The sequence below is a fragment of the Callithrix jacchus genome, chromosome 10 (assembly GCF_049354715.1).
Source record: "Callithrix jacchus isolate 240 chromosome 10, calJac240_pri, whole genome shotgun sequence".
NCBI lineage: Eukaryota > Metazoa > Chordata > Mammalia > Primates > Cebidae > Callithrix > Callithrix jacchus.
The window spans coordinates 2,625,564-2,644,750 of record NC_133511.1 but is presented as its reverse complement, the minus strand read 5'-3'; the positions used below and the strand labels follow the sequence as shown (position 1 = coordinate 2,644,750).

The 19,187-nt window shown below is 42.5% G+C and overlaps 2 protein-coding genes across 2 annotated transcripts in view; one reads left to right on the top strand and one right to left on the bottom strand.

Moving 5' to 3' along the window:
- The window catches only part of LOC128928033 (uncharacterized), a 230,242-nt gene that overhangs the window by 74,258 nt on the left and 136,797 nt on the right, over nt 1-19,187 (bottom strand). The gene's annotated exons all lie outside the window — the stretch shown is intronic.
- MMP20 (matrix metallopeptidase 20) overlaps nt 1-19,187 on the top strand; it is a 45,601-nt gene that overhangs the window by 3,343 nt on the left and 23,071 nt on the right. Inside the window, exons 2-6 of the mRNA XM_002754349.6 lie at nt 5,182-5,429; nt 10,276-10,424; nt 12,280-12,405; nt 13,207-13,368; nt 15,594-15,735. Of these exons, the coding sequence (XP_002754395.3) occupies nt 5,182-5,429; nt 10,276-10,424; nt 12,280-12,405; nt 13,207-13,368; nt 15,594-15,735 (827 nt within the window). The remainder of the gene's footprint in view (nt 1-5,181; nt 5,430-10,275; nt 10,425-12,279; nt 12,406-13,206; nt 13,369-15,593; nt 15,736-19,187) is intronic.

The following is a 19,187-nucleotide window of genomic DNA, read 5'->3' as shown; positions in this document are numbered from 1 at the left end:
ATCCAGGATTTTATTCTGGGTTTGTTTGTTTGTTTAAAAAAATTAGTATCAATAAGACATTTAAAACATATTTTTAAAATTATCTTTAAAAATAAAAAATTTTAATTACCACATTATTATGAACTCATAACTAAAGAAAATAAAAATAAAACCTTTCAATACAAACTGTTAATTCAGGTGTTTTTACTATCACTTTATTTTCTATGATAAAGACTTTTTAAAATTGTCATTGTCTTCAAAATGTGGCTTTTACTTTTCTGACTATTATGTCATAAGACAATTTTGATATTATGCTATTTTCATAACATCATTCTAAACAGCCCGAACTATTCCAGAATATGAGTTATAATTTATTTGACCATTTCCTTTATTTGACAAATAGATTCCTTCCATATGAATAAGGCTTCTATAAGCATCTTTGTACATCAACCTACTTTAAACAATTATTTTTTTCAGGATAGGTTTCCAGACATGGATTTAATGAGTGAAAGGGATTTTTATAGTATTTTGATGCATTTAAAAGCATTCACCTTGAGGACCTCATTGGATCCTCACTGGCGTAGCCAGTAGGGCAGAAACTAACCACTCTATAGATGAGAAAGCTGAAACCACAAGAAATTAAAAGAACTGCCCAAGCACATGAGTGACCCAGCCCAGACTAGAACCTAAGATTTTCCAGATAGCTTTAAAAGTTCTCAGAAATCTGTGTGACTGTAAGGAACATGGCTATGCTGCAGACAAGCAGGCATAGCCCGAGGTAAACATCCTGCATGACTCAGCTCGTTTAGAGTGCAGGCACATAACTCCACTTGTTACCACAGCCACGTAGCCACCACGTGGGAAGGCCATCACTTGGCGCTAATCACTATTGTCTGTAAAAGGTATAAATGCCCTGCTGACACTGTACAGGAGTGCTCTCACCCGGAGAAAGAGAGAACCAAAGTCGTCCGTCCTACAGGTGGGCAGGGAGGAGCCAGGAACTGGCTTGTGCCCAGAGAGAGAAAGAGTTAAGCTGCTGACCCTGAAGGGAGAGCCAGCCACGAAGCTGTGTGTGGGAGCAGCTGGCCCAGGCCGCTGAAACAGGGCAGACAGTGTGAGAAAGTAGCTGATGAGAGAACAATGTGAGAAAGCTGCTGATAAAGAGCTGCGGAATAAAACCATATTCACCTGCCTATTCCCCGCCAATTCCCCTTCCCTGAGGGTTCTCTCAGCTATCTGCCACCCCCACTCCCCTCCGACCTCAGCATGGGCTGGAACCTGACACTGAGCATGACATTTGGTGTAGTTGTGTCCCCGACCCTGACCCTGGAACCTGAAAGCAACTTAGCCAAAAAAGAAAAATGTTGAAGAAAGGTACCTTAAGTTTCACACTGTCTTGGAGTGTACTTAAACTGAATTTTAAACTCTTATGTCTCAGGAAGGACACTAGGAAAATGCACTGAATGAGGGCTTAGGAGGGAGACCAAAGCTGCTAGCCTGCAGGAATGGACCCTCTGGCCTCCACTACTTTTATCTGTCAAATACCAGAAGAGAAGTGGAGAGGGGACCACCCAATAATTGACCCTAAAATTCTATAATTTTTAACAATGAGGAAGTGGGGAAGATTGGGGGGAAATGGAATCCTGAATTCTGGTGAATCCTGAATTTTATCTATTGTCTGTAAAAGGTATAAATGCCCTGCTGACACTGTACAGGAGTGCTCTCACCCAGAGAAAGAGAGAACCAAAGTCGTCCGACTTGCAGGTGGGCAGGGAGGAGCCAGGAACTGGCTTGTGCCCAGACAGAGAAAGAGTTAAGCTGCTGACCCTGAAGGGAGAGCCAGCCACGAAGCTGGTGAATCCTGAATTCTTTGTCCTAGTGCCAACAATAAGTGCTAAGCCAACAGTATGCCAGTGTTAGAGTATCACATGAAAGCAATTCTAAGTGCACACCTCAGTGCTTGATAGATACCGTGACCGTGAAAAGTATGCCAAAAACCTTGTCAGTAACTTCAGCAAGAAAGTGCGCAGAGTTTCGAGCTCTCGGTACTTCAGGTTATCTGATAGTTCTTCAAGAAAACATACCTTGATATTTTGCCTAAAGAAAAAGAGCTCAAACATTAACTGAGCATCTACTCTGAGCCTAGAACTGAGTCAAACACGGGGCTTGTCTCTGGGAAGGCAAAACTGCCTGATTGGAAGGAGGTTGCAAACAAGCAGGTGAGAGTGATAAGAAATTGGTAGGAAGTGACGGTTTCTAGTGCAATGAGACAGGTGTTTTACTAGTGCAAGAATCACGTCTTATGGAAGCACCAACTAGGGAGAGATTTTGTTTGTATCACTGCAGAGATGAATTTTTGTTTTTAAGAAGGAATAATTTTATTTTTGCTTAATTAAAACTTACTGTTTCAATCCTGACTATATGATCAGCCATAAACCTTTTGTGCTCTAAGAGTAACATTCTGTGCATATTTTAAAGGAAGAAACAGTTGGTTATAAAAATTATGCAGGTTCATAGTAAAAAAAAATGTAAAAACCCTATCTTTAAAAAATATATCATCTTAACTCCATCGTTAAGGTTTAACCACTCTTAGTCCCTTAGATTGTATCTTTTATAACACTTTTCTAGGATTCAGGGCCAGGATTAGTGTGAGACAGCAAAGGCAAAAATGCATCCTGTATTTAAAATTCTGAAATTTTATCATGGATTTTTTGCACTGATTTTGGTTTTTTTCAAATCTGCATTAAATTATGATTTATCTTGATTATAAGTTTTTGGTAAACCACCCCGCCACTGGCCTCATCTCAGCCCTGGTGATATGACGGGGATTGTATGACTAGATATCACTTTTGTTTATAAACATGGCTTTTATTGCAATAGCAGTGGTAAACACGGCAAACACATTTTTCACTTATCATGCACATCTTCCTTATATGGCCTATTTTGTGAAACAAAAATTAGAATGTAGAGTGTAACACATAACCTAACAGAAGAATAAAATATTTGAAACCAACAATCCCAGAGACACAGAGCACCTGGTCTTATACATAGAGCTTAACCCTGAGGAGCATAATTGAGACATTACTACAAGCATCGCATTGTCACAGCATCAACTTGCACAGGCAGGAACAACTCATGCAATCAACCTCATCTTGCAAAAAAGAGCAGAAACATAAATACATACTGAAGGTGGTCTAACGAGATGGGATGGAACTGAACAGTTGCAGCTTTGTCTCAGAACACCTAATCTAGGCTTCAGGGCCTGGGCACCTCATGTTCCCTCTCCCTCTTCCTCCTCTCGGCTTCTCATCTCACCTAAGGTTTTCACAAGGGACAAAACCAGGAAAGTGATCACAAGCAACGACAGCAGGACAGGGAGTGAGGGATCCACTGATCCTGCAGTGAAGAAAGAGCGCCGTCTCCAAACATATAAGTGAGACTTACTCCTTTTTCTTTTTTCCCAACAGTAACAGTTCATGCTCACTGTACAAAATTTCGGAATATAGGAGAAAATAAAGACTAAATTAAATCATCCATAATTTCATTACCCAGATATAATCAACATTAATATTCAGACAGACTTCCTTTTATTTATTGTGTGTGCATATGTGTGTATATGTATGGTTTATTCAGAAAATTTTTATTAAAACCTTACAAAGATTTCTCCTCTTCTTTTCTCAGTATATTGCCACTATATAAAGAGCATTCTTTCATACCATTAAATATTTATTTTTCAAAGCTGATCTTAATAGAGGCCTAGGGTTGCCTCGCACGAATATGTAATAATATATATAACAAATCTCCGTCATAAGACATTAAGATTACTTCCAATTATTTATTATTTTTATATGTATGTTAAAAATATGTGTGCATAATATGTAAGTAAATATATCGCAGTTTACATGTGATAAATATATGGCTAACATATAGATGAATAATATGTAATTTATATCTACTAAACATCTCTATACAACATAAATATAAAATTGTATATAATTAAATACAGTTAGTGCTCTGTATCCATAGGATCTGTATACATGGAATCAACCAACTGTAGGTTGAAAATATTCAGGGAGAAAAATCGATGGTTGCCTCTGTTTTAGGGCAGACATGTTCAAAACAGACATTTTTTTTGTAGCTTTTCCCTAGTCAATACAACACAACAACTATTTACATAGCATTTATATTATAGTAGGTAATCTAAGTAATTTAGAAATGATTTAAAGCATATAGGAGGCTATACTTAGGTTGTATACAAATATTATGTCATTTTATACCACGGACTTGAGCACCTGTGGATTTGGTATCTGAGAGAGGTCCTGGGACCAATCTCCCATGGATATGAAAAGATGACTGAACCCTTAGCTGCTCTTTGGTTTTTTTCCTGAAATCATCAGAGTAGGTAAAATTCCTTGGCTAAAGGCAGGCTTCCACCCTGTATTTGCATGCCGCCCCTGCATCACTCATTTTACCCTAATCCCAGCCCTGAGTCACAGAAAAGTGTTTTGAATAATGTATACTGAGGGGCTGTATGTCTTTTTGTGCAAATGAAAGATTTATAATTTATGGCTTACTTTATTTGCTTCAAGGGACAAAGAGCCTTGCCTAGGAAACTTGTCTCATAGAGACAAACTCCAGCCCACATACTACATACTGAACTCATTAAAATCCTCAGCTGAAAAACAGGTGGACCCTCTGCCTTTGTAAAGTATGACAGGCTGCAATACAGTGCCTCCAGGAGTTGAAAGCATACTGATCCTGCATTATGTTCACTGGAAAGATGACACCAATAACTGTTTACCAAAGAAACAAGACAGTCTTTGTTTTGCAAATTGGGTAAAGAACTTCAGTGACAAATAAGTGATCCATGGAAATAATGTTTACGTCAGTTTCATTCTATGATTTTTTTTAATTAAAGCAAAAATTCATATTTGTTATATTCATTGTAGAAAAACTATAAAATGCAGGTGGACAAACGGTAATAATTAAATAATCTATAATCCCCACTACCCAAAACCAATCATGATTAATAATTAGGAGTGCAGCTAAGCTTTAGTGTACAAATATGTCTACTTTTTGCATGAATGGGAATATACTCTACACACTGTTTTTAATACATCAGGAAGCTGTTCCCTGCCCTACCTGAGCATGAGTATCTCCCAGACTACGCTGTAGACGCGTCAGCCTGCCTCTCCATTTCAGGCATATGTTGACAAATATTACACAAATAAAGAAGGACACCAGATTGGTGAGATGGTTTCGAGAGGAGGTAATTCCCTGGTAAGGAAGATTAAGGAGCTGCAAGCGTTCTTTGGCCTCCAAGTCACTGGAAAGTTAGACAAGACCACAATGGACGTGATCAAGAAGCCTCGCTGTGGAGTTCCTGATGTGGCCAATTATCGCCTCTTCCCAGGTGAACCCAAATGGAAAAAAAATACTTTGACATACAGGTAATGAGATTTCCAAATCCAGAGAAAAGCACCCCCTCTCTCTTCTTCCCTTTTCTTTGAAAAATATCTTCCTTCTCCTCTGTATAAAAATCCTGACTCCTCACAACCATAGCAAAGAATAAGAACTTCATCCGTCCATCTGTTAGGCAGTGACAACGGGCAGTTCACCAGAAAGCATAATCTCAAGATTATCATAATGACTGGCTATTATAGGCACTCCAAACAATTTTACCAGTTAGAAACAACACAATTATCTTTAAACTAGTCTAAGATTAACGACCTGGCAGGATAACCCAGTTTTCTTAAAACATCCTGCTTCATAAGAAAGATAAAAATCACCTACTAATAAAGTAATTCACTTCCATGATTCCAAATCTTTTATTGATGATTCAAGAAACGCATTCCATCTGAGGGATACAAAGGTGAGCAGGTCAACTTTCCTGACCTTAGGGAACTCACAGTCCTCTAAGGAGAGACAGACACGCAAACAGACAGCCGTAGCTCCGTGTGAAAGTGCAAAATCATAGGTCTAAGGAGTGAGTTGTGGAAACACAGTTCACATGGAGAGAGCTACCAAGTGGCCCAGGGACCACTGACATCTGAGCCCAATTTGAGGGCAAAGTAGAAGCAGTTTCCCTCTTAGCCCCACGCTCCCCTCCCTCCCTCCCTGCACTCTTTCTTCCCTCCCCTAATCCTCTGGCCTCACCCTGTGTAAACCAAGGGGAAACACCAACCAGAACCTCTGTCCCTCCCTGCTGTGCTCAGGCTACAGAGGCTGGAATTCCCTAATCCAGAGCCAGAGGGGCCAGTGCAGACTTCCTCCCTAGGTTGGTCCAACCAAGGGCAAACTATGCATGGTCCCTGCCCTTATCTTTAGAGGTGGCTGGTGCCTGCCACATGGACCTCATGCACGCCATATGGGTGCAGTTTGCAAAAGAAGAGTGGTTTCCACTCCTCATGGTCTTGCCCCAGGCCTTGCACCTGTAAGGAGTTGCTAAGAAGAAAAGCAGGCCAAGCATACAGCGGCAGAGAGTGGACAGCCTGGGACGCTGTTGGGCAGCATTCCCACCACCAGTGCCAACGCATTCCGCTAGAGGAGAGGGTGCAGGAAGGGCAACGGCAGGAGGTGAGCCGGATGGGGTAGCCTGAAGGGCAACTAGAGCATGATGTTAAGGAGTTTGGACTTTATCCCCAGGGCAGTGGAGAGCCAGGCCAGGACTAGGATCGGATTGCACTTTTAGGATGAGCACATCTAGATGGTAACTGGAGATGGGGAAAGGCTGGACTTGTGCAACGGTCCCAGCAGTTGTGGGTGAGAGCTGCCTCCCAATAGCTCACAGAAGCCAGTCCTTAAAATGTCAGGAATTCTGAAGCTACTTTTTAAGTTTCCAAGAATTTTGTGAGCTGGTTGCCAAGACAGCCATTGGTAAATCATGTAAATTTACAATTAAATAAATTATATTATAAACAAAGATAATAAAAACATATTACCTTCTATTTCACTTCATTTTATTATTATCTCTGTTCATGAGGCTATCTACATCTGTATAATCTGGGTGGTAGAAACACTATACAGTGGTTCATTCACCCTCATCTCTTCCCAACCTAGCGTTCAGTGATGGTAAAGTGACAGCTTGAATTCGCCGTAGTCAGAATATTTGCAACACAGAAATCAGCAAGTCATACAAATCAAGTGATCTTTTTTCTCCTTGTAGAGCCACTTAAACTATTCCAGCACACCAGTGAGTCTGTTTGATCAAATGAGGGTCCAGAACCCAGGGAACAGGCATGAATCCACTAGGCCACTTGTAACCTGCTATCAGCCAATAAATCCATAAGGTGGCAGGCTTAACAAAAAAATCAAAGCAATTTGGGAAGAAAAACCCCACAGGGAGTTGAACACATTATTGATTCTGACACAGTAAGAATAAGACAAGAAAAATGTGTACACATCGAGATATCTTTTCATAGTTTTCTTAAAGTAAACTGTAAGTATAATATCCTTGAGATAAGCTGGGCAGCCCTAAATCCCCCTCAGTACACACATTAACCATCCTCTCTTGCTCCTCAACAATTCCACTGTCCCTTCCCCATGAAAAAGGACACGAGAGGCTATCACAGTACTCTGCCTGTGTAGCTACTGACTTTCAGAATAAATTCTTACAACGTAACCCAGAGGATTACAAAAGGGAAAAAAAAATACAACATAGTGCTTATATGCATAAGCTTTGGAGTCAGACAGAACTGGGCTCAAACCTGACTAATCATAACACGTAGATGATGACTTCATCTTAGGGCTCGTAGTGAGGATCAGATAAATGGCACATTAAAAAGTGCATGCAGCACAGCATAAGGATGACTTCAAAGAATATTACCTAGTATTACTATGGCTTTATCAAGCTCCAGACCCTGAATCAGGGATTTTTCCATGTTCTCTTCTTCCCTGGTGCTATCCCTCTCTCCTTCCTTGTCTTCTCCAGGCCAACACAGTCAGCTCAAAGATACAGCTGACTGTCAGTCATGCGAAGGCATGTCAAAGTGCTCAGTCTACCCAGTTGTGGAAAATTGCAGACTCATATGTGCAGTGGGCTTGGCATACTTTGAAAGCATCAAATAGCCCTATTAAGGGTCTTTCTGGTCTCACCTTTCAATTCCACAGCTCCCTTCTTTTGGCCCCAAATCCTGGGGTTAAAGAGCCCCTGGTTCCTGCCCTCTCAAGTTCTGAACTGAGCTACTTGCTATCCTTTCTGTGGACACAGTCCTTCCATCCGGGACCCCAGGATTACTGCTGTTGGTTTCTCATTGAAATTGCGCCATCTGCATCAAAATAACCTAGGATACCTTTCAAAATGCAGAGTTCTGGACCATACATGTATCTTTAACAAGCTTCCTAGGTAGTTATCATAGGTCCTAAACTTTGAACGCCTGAGTGGGCTGTAAAACAGCTAGCTTTCATCCTTTAATTCATTCTTTTATTTATCAAGCAATTGCTGAGCAAGGCACTAGAATGGGAGCTATAGAGAGAGAAAAAGAGAAAAAGGAGTCCAATCCCTGCCCAGGGGTTGGCTCACACAGGCACAGCTTCCCACTTTGCATCATATTCCAGTCCAGCCCAAGGTCTCAGACAGAAGTTGCCCTCCCTACCTTTCCTTTGTGCACTGCCAGAAATCTCCAGACCCTGGGCTTCAGAGCAGAAAGTTCTAACAATCACCAACTCTGACTCTACCCACAACCCAAAAAGCACTACATTTTTCTGCCTTCAGATGTCATTGTCACACCAGTAATTGCTGGGGGCAGTGGCTCACCCCTGTAATCCCAGCGCTTTAGGAGGCTGAGGAGGGTGGATCACCTGAGGTCAGGAGTTCAAGACCAGCCCGACCAACATGGTGAAACCCCATCTCTACCAAAAATACAAAAATTAGCTGGGCATGGTTGTGGGTGCCTATAATCCCAGCTATTCAGGAGGCTGAGGCAGGAGAATTGGCTCAATCTGGGAGGCAGAGGCTGCAGTGAGATGAGATCATGCTATTGCATTTCAGCCTGGGCAACAAGTGTAAAACTCCATCTCAAAAAAAAAAAAAAAATTCGTTATTCTGAGGGGAAAAAACCTTCCCCAGCAGCCCTGGGGAAATCCTGATGAGCTTTGAATAAGAATGAGCAAAACTTCAAAACTCCACATTTCTTTTTTTTTTTTTTTTTTGAGACGGAGTTTCGCTCTTGTTACCCAGCCTGGAGTGCAATGGCGCGATCTCGGCTCACCGCAACCTCCGCCTCCCGGGTTCAGGCAATTCTCCTGCCTCAGCCTCCTGAGTAGCTGGGATTACAGGCACGCGCCACCATGCCCAGCTAATTTTTTGTATTTTTAGTAGAGACAGGGTTTCACCATGTTGACCAGAATGGTCTCGATCTCTTGACCTCGTGATCCACCCACCTCGGCCTCCCAAAGTGCTGGGATTACAGGCTTGAGCCACCGCACCCGGCAAAACTCCACATTTCTATTTTTTCTTGTTTTTCAAATTATACTTTAAGTTCTGGGGTACCTGTGCAAATGTGCAGGTTTGTTACATAGGTATACACATGCCATGGCGGTTTGCTCCACCCATCAACCCATCATCTACATTAGGTATTTCTCCTAATGCATTTCTATTTTTTATCATTGAAAACCTCCAGTCCCTTTGGGGAAAAGGGGGTTCTCTCTCAGTGAAAATGACTTTAAGAAAAATGGACTAGTTACTACCTGTAATATTACGCAAGTTTTATTGATTGATTGATTGATTTTTGAGCAAAGTCTCACTCTGTCACCCAGGCTGGAGTTCAGTGGCCTGATCTTGGTTCACTGCAACCTCCATTTCCCAGGTTCAAATGATTCTCCTGCCTCAGCCTCCTGAGTAGCTGGGACTACAGTAGCGAGCACCACCACGCCCAGCCATGCCCAGCCAATTTTTGTATTTTTAGCAACAAGAATTCACCATGTTAGCCAGGCTGGTCTCCAACTCTTGACCTCAAGTGATCCTCCTGCCTTGGCCTCCCAAAGTGCTGAAATTACAGGTGTGAGCCATCACACCCGGCCAAAGTTGTATTCTTTTAAGTTACTATAATAACCATGAATCTCAACTGGGTTTCAGTACTGGATTATCCCAACTGTCTCTCATCTCTCCCTTTCATTTGTCTTGTTGTTTAATATGCAGCAATTTAACATATAATAAAGCAAAATAAGAATTATAACTTAAGAGTAAAGAAATCTAAATTATAGATTTATGCTTAACATTTTTTGAACACAACATATAATTCTTGCTTTCTTCAGAGCAGTTACTGAAAAGAAAACATATTCCTTCTATTTTCACAGAATATCTAAATACACACCGTCTATGAGTCCTGCAGAGGTGGACAAAGCAGTGGGGATGGCCTTGCAGGCCTGGAGTGGTGCCGTTCCTCTGAACTTTGTCAGAATAAACTCAGGAGAAGCGGATATTATGGTATCTTTTGAAACTGGAGGTACTTGGATTCCATCTACTAATTCCAGGGGAGTTATCCCACTACTCTTCCTTCTATATCTTTAATTTCAGTGATCACACTCCTTCTTCACACAGCGCTGTGATGCCTAGAGACCAAGACCATGGCAGTCATGATCTTCATCCGGCCAGAAAATAGAACCAAAGGAGTTCTTAGCATGTCTTGTCATCATCAGACTCAGCTGCAGAGCTGATTCACTGTAACAAACTTTCATTATGACTTTACCCCACTAGGGGACAAATTCTTGTAGATTTTGCTTCCCATTGGCCACCTGCCCTCATCCATTCCCGTGATGGTGTTCATCACTCTATACCCCCTCCCGTATCAGCCAAGAATACCCCACCATGAATCCTCACTGAAGAAAATACGTTCCACAGTGACCTTGATGCAGCCTTTCCCCTGCAGCAATGGTTAGGAAACTGTCGCTCCTGTCTTGCGCACACTTGCAGAGCACCTTTTGGGAGATATGTGAGAGGCCTGCCTCCAACTTGCCCACTTCTTCTCTATTCCATTGTTCACCCCAGTAAGGAGGAGAGGCGTAAGTTTGCACAGGGATTGGTGAGAGCTCTGAGCCCTTTTCAGAGAAGCAAGTCTAGGAAATAGATGAAGGGAGGCCCAAATGGTTCATGAAATTTCTTTCCCTTCTCACTTTCCTACTAGGGTAAATGAGAGCTACTACCTATTCTTCCCCTCCACAGATAACATTTCTAAGTGTCCTGTCATTTCAAGTCCAGATCTTAATTTTAATCTGATGTCACTGGGGGTAAAAGCATGCTTAGGAGTGAGGAGAGAGAAGATCAAGCAAGTCCTGAGAATAGGGCCTTTAGAAATGGCCCTGGATGTGACCTGGCCCAGGGCAGGTCCTCTTCCTCCCAGAGGACAAGGGCCACCCCTGGTGAAGTGGCAGGGAGGGCAGTGGGACTCAGGGAAGCTTTGAAGGCCAAGGAGTGAATGTCTGCCTCTGTCTTGATCTTTCAAGCTTGCAGTCTGTACCCTAATACATAAGCCAACTAGGGGCTATGCTGCCGTTTCATTAAGTCCTCTGAGCACACAACCTAAATAGACTGCATTTCACTGAAACCTGAGAAGTGGATACCAGAACGTTGTTCTGTTGGTTTTTGTTTTTTTTTTTTTTACAAAAAAACTAAAACTGGGTATCCTTACTAAGATTTTTTAAAGTTGTAAATGATACCCCTCATTTTGTTCTTCCTCCTGCCCTTCTTTAAAATTTGTAATGAATTGTTAATTAAAATAGATAATTAAATAAAAACATAAAAGGCCTTAAAAGTTAGGATTTTATAAACACTTTTATGACTTTCATTAAGTTTTCCACATGAAAGAATGTCAAAATTACAGATTTTTCACACGTCCTCAAACTGTACTGTGCTGTAGAAACAGAAAGCACACACTTGTTCAGTTTACTATTGCTGTCTCAGCTGAACCAAATTCAAAAGCTCATTCTCCCAACAGCTTCACACTCCAGTCAGTGGAGTCCGTTGCTATCGAATGCCCCCGTTCACTCTCCTTTTGTAATCTGTCGCACATCAAAGTCCACAGTATCCTACATGGCAGTTAACAGACGTCGTGATAAAAACAGTAACCCAAAAAAGACGCTTTTAAAATTTTTAACACTTACTATCTTTGCAGCATAAATTAACCTTTTTATTTTTCACTGGGCCATTACCCATTGACATAGGAACTTCCTATAATAAAAAATAAATACTGACATGTAAATTTAAGTGTCAATGCTATTCAAAATGTCCATTCTCTGTAATATGATGTGCTCCTCAAATTTACAAGGACTCAATCCTGCTGGCCTTTCTCGCCACTCGTTTAGATCACGGGGATTCCTATCCATTTGATGGGCCTCGGGGGACTCTAGCCCATGCATTTGCTCCTGGAGAAGGCCTGGGAGGAGATACACATTTCGACAATGCTGAGAAGTGGACTATGGGAACGAATGGTATATATGCACAATTCACCATAACCTGGAAAATATTGTACCTTCTTCTGGGCTCCATCATGAAACCTTGAGGTTCAACGTCCCAAGCCACCCTTTAACTAGGGGGGCTGGCTAGGAAAAACAAGTAAGCCAAAAATCCAAAAGGGATCACACAAGGGAAAAATGCACCCCAAATTGTGTTGTAGACTTGTCTGATCTGTTTCATAGCATGTCACCTGAAGAACCAGTCATCCCCTTCTCAACACGCTGCTCTCTTTTCCTTCAACAACTTAGTATTTATGATTTCTTACTCGTTCTTGGAAATAGGCTATATTCAGAAATGACCCGAGAGAATCAGTACTGTCCTGAGAAGTGTGATGGGGATGGTAATAAAGGTTGCAGAATATCATACAGGTCATCTGGAAATCTTCAGTGTGAAACATGTGGATCAAAAGGTGTAGGCTGGAATAGCAGGGAACTATTAAGGCATTTGTGGTCTAAATCTATGAATTATTGCCAAATATCGTTGCCACTGTTTGCTCCAAGGCCCGCCTTTATCAGTCTACCAAACATCACTGATGATGAACATCACTGGTGATGGATTTATGTGCATTTTTATCCTCCCCCACCTCCAACACCAGGGGGAAAGAATTAAAGTCCCCAAAGCTAAGTGCCAGACTAGCCTTCCAACCTCGAATAATCGACTTAGGAAAAGGAGATGAGTTAACTGTGATGTGGGCATAAATCATCTTATAGAGACAGAAGATGGAGAAAACAAAAACCTGTGCTAATACTGTGTTTTTTCTCTTTCATATTGTCCAGGTTTTAATTTGTTTACCGTTGCTGCTCATGAATTTGGCCATGCCCTGGGCCTGGCCCATTCCACAGACCCATCAGCACTGATGTACCCGACTTATAGGTACCAGAATCCCTATGGATTCCACCTCCCCAAAGACGACGTGAAAGGGATCCAGGCATTGTATGGTAAGATCATTACCTTCTGTGACCACTAACCCTCAAATTGGCAGGCATTCAGTCTCCAACCTAAAGAAAGTACATTTTATCTGCATTGGTAAAGATTAATCTAGAAACCATAGCCCCAATGATGCCTTCTTGTGAAGAGCTCATTTGCCAGTTGTAAATATGTGTATGATGTGTGGTTAAATTTTACATCTTTCCTTCAGAGCATAGTAGTCCCGGATAGCCTTAGGAAATATAGTCATTTGTCTGCCTTTTTTTTTCTTTGAGTGCAGGTCAGAATGTACACATTGGGAGAGGATGGATAAGGTTTATAGTTTGTATATGTGGTGCTTACCCATTTGCAGATAAGTGTGACCTTATCTTTCTAAAAATAGCAATCATGACTAAAATAAGTCCACCACCCAGTCATGTAGCCCACCTGCCATTTACAAAGCAGGTTCATGTGTGTTGTCTCACATCAGCCTCACAACCAACCTGTGGGCTGTGAAGTGTTTTCCTCGTTTGATAGCTGAGAAAGCCGAGGTTCAAAGGCAGCAAGTATCCTAAGATATCCTAAGATAAGTTAACTCAAGTGTTAACATTTCTTCCAAAAGGTGATAAGGGATTATTAGAAACTCTGGATCCAGTTTTCCTTAAGGGAAAAACAAACCAATTAATCCATCAGAAGGAATCCTAAAACATCCCTAGACCTTGACATTTTTTTTTTTAGTGGATAAAAGGCAAAAAGATCTAGGAAACTGCTTTTCCCTTAAGCCCTGGAGACCTGGCTATTAGGCTTCTGCTTATCAGAGCCTCTCCCCATCTTCTCAGTGCCTAAGACCCAGATCTCCCAGCACCTTCATGGGGCACTAGGAATCTGGCCCTAGGGGATCTGGATGGTAGAAAGCCCACAAATGGGCCCACAATTCAAAATCAGTCAGATTTCACGTGAGGCACAAAGACAAATTTCATCCAAAGAAGCCTTCAGCCAGCTCTATCCATTTCCAGGAGGGGGAAAGCACCAGATCTGCCCCGCCCTTGAGGGACAGGAAAAACATTGTCAATGTCTCCATGTCACAAACTAAGCTCCAGAACCTTGGTGGCAGCATTCCAATGGGAAGCAATTCCTGTGGGCCACTGAGAAGGGCTGAGGTCAAACACTTGCCTTTAGAGGTCCTTATGTCCTGGAAAATCACTGCCTTCGGATGGCCACTGTCTCTCAGCCAGGAGCCAAAGCACATATTTAAGCAGGTGAATGCAATGTTAAAACATGGGTTAACGTTACAAGGGAGCATACATATGACCCACCTGACCGCTTGCTGCTCCTGACCCTCTTCAATTTCCAGCTCCAATCTTCTCCCATAGCCTCACCCTGCCTTTTATCTTCACCTTGCTGCTAACCCTGCTCCATCCCTGATCTCAAATCACATCTCAACCTTATCAGAGGCCGGAACCTTTCCCATCCTTGTGCCTCATTCCTTCCCTGACTTTCACCTGTGTTTACGACAAGGCTTCACCAAAGAGCAGGGACCTGCCAAAGGTGACAGTCCAAGCTGTTCCAGCTCATTCTTCTGGAGCTGGGGCACCATCCTCAGAGATGCAGAGCAGGAGAGGAGACGCATAAGAATTGGGTCTATGTTTCCCAAGAGGATCCACCAGAAGATAGCTGTAAATAGCAAATACCTTCAGTGTACTTCAATTCCACAAGAATTCACTGTTTTTCCTGGATGCCTAGTAAAAGGCATAGCACAGGGGCAGATGCCAAGGAATATATGAAAATAATAGGAAAACACACAAGAAAGTTATCATCTCATTGAGAAAATGAAATATTCCATGACAATTTTTAAATTACATTTCTAATTTGGAACACTTGTAGATATCAAAGAAGTTCTGTAATAAAGTAATAGTGACCACTGTTAGAAGACTTACTATGTGTCAAGCACTCTGCTACCTGTTTAACCGGAATTATTTAATTCTCCCAACAGCCTTCTGAGGTCGGTACTATTATTACCCCTCCCTTTTAACAAGTGAGGAAGCTGAGGCTTAAATAGTTAAATAATTCGCCTTGAATCACACAGCTCAGAAACCAGGAGAGCCAGGATTCGAACCAGATCTACCTGCCCTCAACAGCCATGGTCACGATCATATGTCCAGCGTGAAAGTGTACAGCCTCCCCTGGGGCTCTAGAACAAAAGTGTATGAACTCCAAATTCCAACTACCATTTTCACCAAGTCATTTTGAATCCTAGGACCTCGGAAGCCGTTCCTGGGGAAGCCCACTGTGCCCCATGCGCCCCCTCATAAGCCATCCGTCCCCGACCTCTGTGACTCCAGCTCATCCTTTGATGCTGTGACAGTGCTGGGGAGGGAGCTCCTGCTCTTCAAGGACCGGTAAGCCCGAGACTCGCCACCACCTCTCATTGGCTCTCATCTCCACTTCCAGACAAACATTGTCCCGCAGGTCCTCGCTGCTGCCGTGCATGCAGATCACGCAGAAATGCTGTCCTTTGCAGCAGGAGGGCGGGAGCCAGGGGTCTTTGGAGGAGATACAGAACGTGGCACGGCTACTGTGGTCTGGCTGCAGCGCTGTGTGTTTCATACATGGACAGTATTTCCTCTAATCCTTTTCACTGGGGATTAGAATCCCCAATGTGCAGATATAGAAAGCAGCTCCATGAGCAAGTAAGTTTCCCAAGGTGACAGTTAAATGGCTGAGCCAGGACACCAGCCTGAATCGATCGATGTCTGTTTTGTTTAACACTTTATCCCTAGTGAGAGTGCATAGCAAATGCTCAATAAATATTTGGTGAATGAGGGTTGGCTGGCTGAACAGATGGACAGGTAGGACATTGGATAAAAGGAAGGATGGATGATCAAACGGATAGATAGGTGGGAGGAGAATTCTGAGGCCAGCATTCTTCCTAAACTCCTCCTTTTTGATGCCTCTGGGCCTTTCATCCGTCAGGTAGCACAAAGAAGCAGATCCCTCTTCTCCCCAACTCTGGTGTCTTGGGGAGCATGGCTGTTGTCTCCATGATACTGGTTACTGTAATTACTTCTTTCCATGGAGGCAGAGAAACATAACAATGTTCACCCCCTTCCTCCCTTTGCTGGAGACAGAATTCCATCACATTAGAATAGGCAGGGGCGTCTCAGGGGCATTCATGTGTGCCATTATTTTTTCTTCTTCTTCACTATTGCAAAAGTGTTTATGGAGCCCATTGAGGGTGTCAAGCAGTGCAGTCTTTAGGGATACAAAGATGGATTGATAGCTGCCCCCTCACCTTCACACACCTCTAAGGTGTATGAGAAGGAGACTTCAAAAGCCCTGCAAGGAGGTGAGACATGAGCTCTAAAGGCAGGGCCATGAAACAAAGCAGGGAGCAAGTGCCTGAAAAGATCTAGAGAAAGGTCCCTGAGGAGGTCACATTTGAGAAACGGGATGTTCCGTATCTTGCAGGCTTTGGGAGATAGATTGTTGAGCTACTATTATAAGAATATTTTTGCTCATTCAGAACAGAGAGAAAGTAACAAAATATGTTTTAAAAAGCAAAATTTACCCAGAATCCCACCACTTGGAGTGTATTAGCTTGCTGGAGCTGCTATAACAAAATACCTCAGACCAGGTGGCTCAGACAACAGAAATTGATTCCTCACAGCTTTGGAGGGTGAGAAGTTCAAGATCAAGGTATCTGCAAGCTAAGTTTCACTCTGAGGCCTCTTTCCCTGGCTTGTAGGCAGCCACTGTCTTGCTGTGAGCTCGCATGACCTCTTCATGTACAGAGAGAGAGGGAGCAAGCTTTCCAGTATCTCTTCTTATAAACATACTACTCCCATCATGGAGCCCCACCCTCATGACCTCATTAGTCAGAAGCGTTCACTTCTATCACTAACCCTAATTACCTCCCGAAGGCCCCATCTCCAAACACCATCCTATTGGGGGTTAAGGCTTCAACATAGGAATTTGGAGGGCACAGGACACAGAGCATTCCCATTGTTAACCTTGTCACTGTGTGTCCCTCTAGACTTCTCTGGATGGAGAGTTAGATGTTGAACGTATGGGAGGGGGTGCAATGATTGCCACAAAAATAGGATTTTACTAGTGGTGATGATTTATAAACATTTTTCACTCACAAAATTTTATTTTTTCTGTCAATGAATTTTAATTCTCATCATTTATATGTTATTCCATTGAATAGATATACCATTACTTATTTAATCAATCCCATACTTTTGAATATGTGGATTGTTTCTAATATTTTAAAATTAGGAGCAGCTTGGACTACATATTTGTCAGTGGACAGACATTCATACAAGGCAAATGAAAGCTGAGCCCGGGAAGCCAGGCTTTCATGGCCGACTCAGTGGGCTTAAATTCTGGCCCTACCACTTACTGAGGAGGTGATTCCCCAGCAGGTCATGTGCCAGACACACAGTGTCAATAAATGGCAGTTACTGTTTTTAAGAGTGGGAATCAAAAAATATTTACAATGGCAGGGAGAGCTATAAACAACTTGAGATATTCAGAGAACCCAATTAATTCTTGTGTTATTAATTTTCTGACAGTTTTTTTATTTTTAAGACACTGACCATTGATGATCTTTTTATTATTACCAAAAAGTACACTGAATGGAATTGGTAGGCAATGACCCAGGAGTGGCAGAGCAGATGGGGCAGGAGGAGCTTGGAGCACAGATCTAAGTAACCTTGGCTTCACCTAAGGGACACCATTGTCAGAGTCCTTACTCTCAGAAACTGAAATGGCATGTAGCACTCATTCAGTAACAAAGCAGTGAGGTGCCAGCCATCAAGCAGGATGTAGCTTCTCCTTTTGGTAAACATCAGAAGTTGCAGTGGGGGCAAAGCAGGCAGTAAAGTCAAAGATATGATACTATTTCATTCAATTATCACTGTTTTCTTTAAAAAGCAAAAGAAAACCCTCTGTTTATCAAATGGTGAGCATTTAGCAATTGCTAATGAGTACTCAAAGTCGATACATCTTTTGACACAGTCTTGATTATAAATACTGAGGGTGATAACAGACTCTTTTTATTGAGTATTACCAAAAAGTACACTGAATGGAATTGGTAGTGAGGCATAGATGCAAGAGACGTCTAGAAATGAAAAACCAGCAGAGGGACTCAAAGAAGAGATGGCCTGCTACCACATATCTGCTTAGTCACCACCTCTCATCTTCTTCCATTTCAGGTTCAGTGAGCTAACGGGGCAGGGCAGGTGATTCCAAAGAACGAGAACAAGCTATAAGCAGGCTAGGGAGTCAGGAGCACTCCCTTCCAGCACTGGGCTTGCCACTAACTCACTGTGGCACCTGGAGCTTCTCTTCCTTTTCTATAAAGTGAGGGCATTGTCTATAAAAAGTGCTCAGTACTTACTATGCAAAGCACTATGTTACCACATCCTTATAATCCCCCTGTGAGGCATGAAGCATTATTCCTTTTACAGGTCATAGAAAGGATAAGCAACTTGTTCAAGAGTGCGTAGCTAGTGAGGAGTGGAGCTGGAATTGAAACCCAAACTAGCAAACTTCAGAGCCTGCACTACCCTGCTGGACTGCCTCCTAAGGTGCTGTCCAGAGCTGGAATCCCATGAGTCTATAGCTCTGATTCCCCACCAGCTGCTGCTAAAGGTCCCAGAGTACTTGCTAAGCCTGGACAAAGAACAAAGAATTCTTTCAAGCCACAGTTATAATGGCAACCAGGGAGCCACTGATTATGAAAGAGCTCCCAGTCTGCTCTCTCCCACTCACCAGCCTGGAATTCCCCATCACCAACAATAATCTGTTGATGGGACATTTCAAGCTGTGGGCATAATAACCACATGGT